This window comes from Planococcus citri, chromosome 2, assembly GCF_950023065.1.
Source record: "Planococcus citri chromosome 2, ihPlaCitr1.1, whole genome shotgun sequence".
NCBI lineage: Eukaryota > Metazoa > Arthropoda > Insecta > Hemiptera > Pseudococcidae > Planococcus > Planococcus citri.
The window spans coordinates 63,492,115-63,497,783 of record NC_088678.1 but is presented as its reverse complement, the minus strand read 5'-3'; the positions used below and the strand labels follow the sequence as shown (position 1 = coordinate 63,497,783).

Here is a 5,669-nt window from a genome sequence, read left to right as displayed (position 1 = left end):
TCTTTATCTCTTACTTACGACACATTAATATCCGAATATGTAATGCGTTCATTATTATGTAAATATACGATTAATAATATTTTATTTAATGATTTCGTTATTCGAATAACGCGAATTCTACAAAAATAAAATCAATTTTCTGTCAAAATCAAAAATCAACTCGTAAATGGTAAAAATCGTTACCTTAATGCCAAATCCGAGTATGTCCAAAATTTTCGATTTTTTGATATTGGTATCACTGGAAAGCTGATGCTCAGCCGAATCTAGTGAAATTAATGAAAAACCTTATAATTATTATGAAATTGTAAAAAAATAGAATTTAAATAAATTTTAAACATTGAGTATGTCCATATAGACGCCAAAAGCGATTATGTCCATTGAGTATGTCCATCAATGATTGGGAATTATTTGTGATTCTGGTAATCTGCTTAGACGTGTTATTAATTCGGTGTTATTACAAGACAAATATATCGATGAAAATGGTGCTTGCTTATTAACTCGTACTCCAGACAACTGGTTTCATAGATCAGGGTAAATAAAATTGGAAAGATTTTTTTATGATGTTATTGATAACTCCGAAAAATGAATAATAACAGGCCCAGGTGAGGGTGGAAGCTCTTACGAAAACTTGAAGAATAACAGACATAATAATTAATAACAGTAAACAATATTTATAAGTGGTATAATATTGAAGTATCACTATATTTTCAAACACTTTGATTGCCAGGCTGAACAATACAAAAAATGATACGAAAACATTAAAAAAATTGGCAAGATTAAAGCAACTTCACTCACAAAATATAATTTTCATCATTTAGAAAAATAAAAACTTTATTCTGGCTTAGTGCAGTACTTATCTCCAAGGGTATTGAAAAAAATTACAGACGAAATCTGAATCAAATTCTCGAAAACCAAAATCGTGGGTAAGAGGATACTTATTACGTACTAAAAAAAGCTACTTGTTTTTATCTCTTTACAACTATTGATTAGTTTCCATAATTTTTCGGCTGACACAAAATGGTATTCCGTCTATCGCCCATCGAAGGAATACCTACGTTGCTAAAAATAACAGAATGAATAAGATTGAAACAATTAGTGATCAATCATCTGACGTGTATTTGTACCAGTTTTCCATCTGAAGCATTACCAATAATGGTAAACCAAAGTATCATCAACTTAATTATATTTAAAACCTAAACAGACACCGGAAATTCGTAAGAAATATGTAAGAAATTTGGGACATACTCGGATCTCAATTCTTAACAACATGGACATACTCCCATTTGTAAGAGTATGTCCATGGCATATAGAATCGAAACCTGAGTATGTCCATCACCGCTTGATAAACATTTAATTACACATACTAAATTGAGAAATTTTACAAATGTAGCTCAGACAATCTCTTCATAACAGATTGAACTATCATACTTCAAAATTTTACTACCCCATATCCCATCCATTTGTTTTTATCATCTTTCAAACTTTCAATTCCCTCTCCTGAAAAATTCACGTTCTTGGACATACTCGGATTTGGCATTAAGGTAACGAAATGAAAAATTGTAAAAAAAATTGAAAAAATTTGTGCTCAAATAAAAAATAAAATAAAATAATTATTTGCCTACACAATATTTTATTATTTTATTAGTCAAAATCAAAATCAAGCAAAAATTGAATTACCAAAAAAAAATTGATTTCAGGGAATGTTATGATGCATGTTTACTTAGGAGTAAACCCTAACAAATTGATCAACGAATGTTAGGGTGCATGTTTACTCGAGAGTAAACAATACCACCTATAGTAAAAGGCCTGAGCGCTGAATCGTTATCACCTTCTGACGTCACACCTTAAGGGGACTCGATTGTGTTTACCATTTGAATTTTAACGTATGATTAAATGGCGAATTCGTGAAATTGAGTAAAACTTTCGTTGAAAAAGTTATTAAAATGATAAATAATTAATTAAATTCGTTCTAAAATGTGGTACAGTGATGAAATATTGTTGTGTTCAATCATTGGTGGTGTTGGTTTACTTTCTTTTTGTACAAAAACGAATTTTTCGCAATCTGTTGTGTTGTGTGATTTGAACATGTAGATATCAAGTGAATTGAAAAATGAAAACTAATGTGTGTATGTGCTTGTGTTTTACTCTTAACTGGAATAATGTCATAGTGAAATGAATAGACCTGAACCATAAAATCTACAATGCGTTTTAAATCTGCATATTATTGAGTACAACAATCCAATCCAACTACAAAGTGAAAGTACAATGGATAACCTAATCAAGAAACCATTAACGGCATTAACCATCAACATCTCAAAACTGAAACCAATTAGCTGAAAGTGTTCTAGTCATTAATTTATCACTCAAGTTGGTTATCATCAATCACATTGCTGCTGAAGAAACTGTGTGGTTTTCCGTTTTTTACCTGTGTAGTTGAAATGGAATTGGAAATGGAATACATACTTCGGAATAGAGTCAAGAGTGTTGATATCATTTAATTTTTGTGGGATTTTGATGAATTAAGGATTATTTGACAAATATTTCATTCGATTTCACCAGTGAGTTGTATAATATCCTTCAGAAGGTATAATTTTGTCAAGTTTATGCATTATTTTCATCTTTAATGTTGAAAAACAATGTTGTTTAACCTCGTTTTTTTATTTTTGTTTTCATTTAAATCATTCGTAGGTGATCTTAAATTCATTATGCATGTGAATAAAATATGAAAAATAAAATTTTCACCGGATTTAATTCGTTGGAGTGCATTTTTCTTTCATTTCTATAGTGTATTACCATATGTTAGATATGTAAGTATTCCCCTTTAGTGATGACGTCACAAAACAGCGCTCAGGCCTTTTACTATAGGTGGTATTGGAGTAAACCAATACAATGAATTGATGTGCAGATTTACCAAAGGTAAACCTAAAAATGGACTTTCCTTGAAGTACACTTCATTCTCACCCAGGATAAGGGTAAACCTTGTTTTGGTAAACCTGTGTTTTTACATTCTCTCCAATTCGACTTCTCACCTTACAAACTCTACTGATAAGAATGATAACGATCGCTCATGCAGCCCGCCGTTGGCGCCGTTGCACTTTCCGCATATTTATTTCTACTTCTGGTTTCTTGAATTCTTACAAATTATTTTGGATAATCACTCGCCATCAATAAATTCTTTTGAAACAGGAATCTCGAATGATTGTTGTATGAGAGAAAAGTAAAACGATGTGTTTTGCTGTGGATTGTGATCATAAGTTTGGCCGCACCAGTTGTGCGAATTTCCGATTTCCTACAAATAGACGCGAACGTAAAAAATGGATAGATGCTTGTCGGTAAGTTACTGAATTCTGATTCGAAACTGTAATCAACCACCCGTATGAAAATAAAATCGAGTCACATTGATAATGAAATGAACACGTTCTGATCTTACAGTCGATTTGATAGAAAACCCAAGGAATCTGATAGAGTTTGTAAGTGTCACTTCGTGGACGGTAAAAGGCATAACGGACCGACTCTTTTTTCATGGAATGCAACAATAGTTACACCTCCGAAGTTTAATAAACCACAGCATCAGTATGTTTCTTTATTCACTGTAATCGAATTCGCTAAACAGTCATTTAATTATACTTTACTATTTGCAGTTTAAAACCGAAAAAGGATCATGTGAAGACGCGCGCATTGATCTGTAAGGCGAACAAGGTGACGAAGAAATGTAACGGTGAAGTTACTGAAGTCGATGCATTGCAGACTCAAATCAGCGATCTTGGCACTAAAAAAGAGTTAGATAAACTAAAACAGTATGTATCTTTATTAACTGTAATCGAATTTGCTAAACAGTCATTTAATTATACTTTATTATTTGCAGTTTTAAATCGGAAAAGGATTATGTGACGACGCGCGCAATGATCTGTAAGGTGAACAAGGCGACGAAGAAATGTAACGGTGAAGTTACTGAAAACGATACATTGCAAACTCAAATCAGTAATCTTCGCAAAGAAATAGAGAAACTAAAAAAACATCCCTTCGGTTACCACTGTGTTGAAAACGATGAAAAGTTACTGTTGTATTATACAGGACTGACGAAAGTTGTATTTTACGTTGTGCTGGATTCGTGTGCCAAATCTGCGTTCAGGTATTTCCTCGGTTGGAAGGTGGAGGATCTCGATTTAAAAGATCAACTATTAATAACGTTAATGAAACTGAGACTGAATTTAGACTACTTCGATCTAGCAGTACGTTTCAATACCTCCGAAGATACCATTAATAACATTGTTCTAACGTTCGTCAATTTACTGCACGAGATTTGGTACGTTCGCAAAATCAACGAAATTACTTCCGAAGGGACTGCCAAGCCTGATAGAATGATCGTAGGATTCGCCGAAATTGATACCGTAGTACCAGAACAAACCGATGAGACTGACAAGCCCAGTAAAAAGTATAAAAATACTTTGAAATGTATGGTGGCTATTGATCCCAATGGAGGAATTACTCATTGTAGTATGCTCTATCCGGCGTCCACACATGATAAAGTGATTATGAAACGATCTGGGATCGCTGAAAAATACCAAGATATTGAATTTACGATGATAGATGGAAGTTCTGTATCGAGTAACACCAGTTTGGAAGTAGATTCTGAAGTACATACTCAAACTATTAAACGATTGAGAGATTTCAGCATCCTGAATTTTATACCGAAACCTCTTTTTACCCATTCGAGTAAAGTATTTCAAGTCTGTGGGGCTTTAGCCAATCTGGTTAATCCTCGGTTGAAACTGATTGACCAGTCAAATGCCACTGATGTAAAGGAAGAAAGTGGTGGTGATGATATTAAAACTGAATTCGATGAAGAAGTCAGTTTAGAATTCGAAACTGCGGTATTTGCAGATGGTTTGGATACAGTTTCATGTAAAAGTGAACCTCTATCTGAATACGAAGTGGAATTTAGTGTGGAGAATGGAGCTGAATCTGAAGCTGAACTTGAAGTACAATTTAATGTGGAGAATGGACTTCAATCTGAAGCTGAATCTGAAGTAGAATTTATTATGGAGGAATTCGATCTCGAGTTGGAAGAAGAATTTTAAAGAAACTTTCTTCGACGTCTTCGGTTTTCTAAGTTTTCTTATTAATTCCAATTTAATAATGCGAATGTGATTTTTATATTTTTTATTTTACGTAAGACTATTTATGAGTTTTTCATTTTTTGAAATGAGTGTTTTGTTTTTTTTAATAAATTAAAGAAGTTTTTCTTTTGAAAATGTCGTTTTTCTCTTCAGTATTTATTTCTATTGTTTTATTTTGTTTCCAGATTCCAGATATTGAATAAATTCATAAAATTTCAATTTTCAATATTCGAACTCAAGAACTCATCCAAGTTCCAACTTACAAAAATCAAAAATATCAAAATTCAAATTCATCAAACTTTTTGACTTCAAAACAGGGATGGAAACTGGAAAGCTAATAACTGAAAGCTAAATGGTGAAAGCTGAGGAAGCTTGGGATTTTTCATTTTTGAAAGCTAAAAGTTGAGTCAAAAATTGCATCTAGCTTGCCACCCCTTTCTTTCCCATCTCTGCTTCAAAGTTCAAAGTTCAAAATAAAAAAATAAAAAAAATAGATTTCGATGCTGCAAACCGTAGCTTTGTTTTTATCAAAATTTACCGCTACGAAAA

The 5,669-nt window shown here is 32.6% G+C and overlaps 1 protein-coding gene across 1 annotated transcript; it reads left to right on the top strand.

The window, feature by feature from the left end:
• Window positions 1-1,781: 1,781 nt before the first annotated feature.
• LOC135836996 (uncharacterized) lies at window positions 1,782-5,255 on the top strand. The gene is made up of 4 exons (XM_065352104.1): window positions 1,782-3,332; window positions 3,433-3,573; window positions 3,642-3,797; window positions 3,866-5,255. Exons 1-4 carry the CDS (start codon window positions 3,226-3,228, stop codon window positions 5,079-5,081), a joined length of 1,620 nt encoding a protein of 539 aa, XP_065208176.1. The 5' UTR covers window positions 1,782-3,225; the 3' UTR covers window positions 5,082-5,255.
• The last annotated feature ends 414 nt before the right edge of the window (window positions 5,256-5,669 follow it).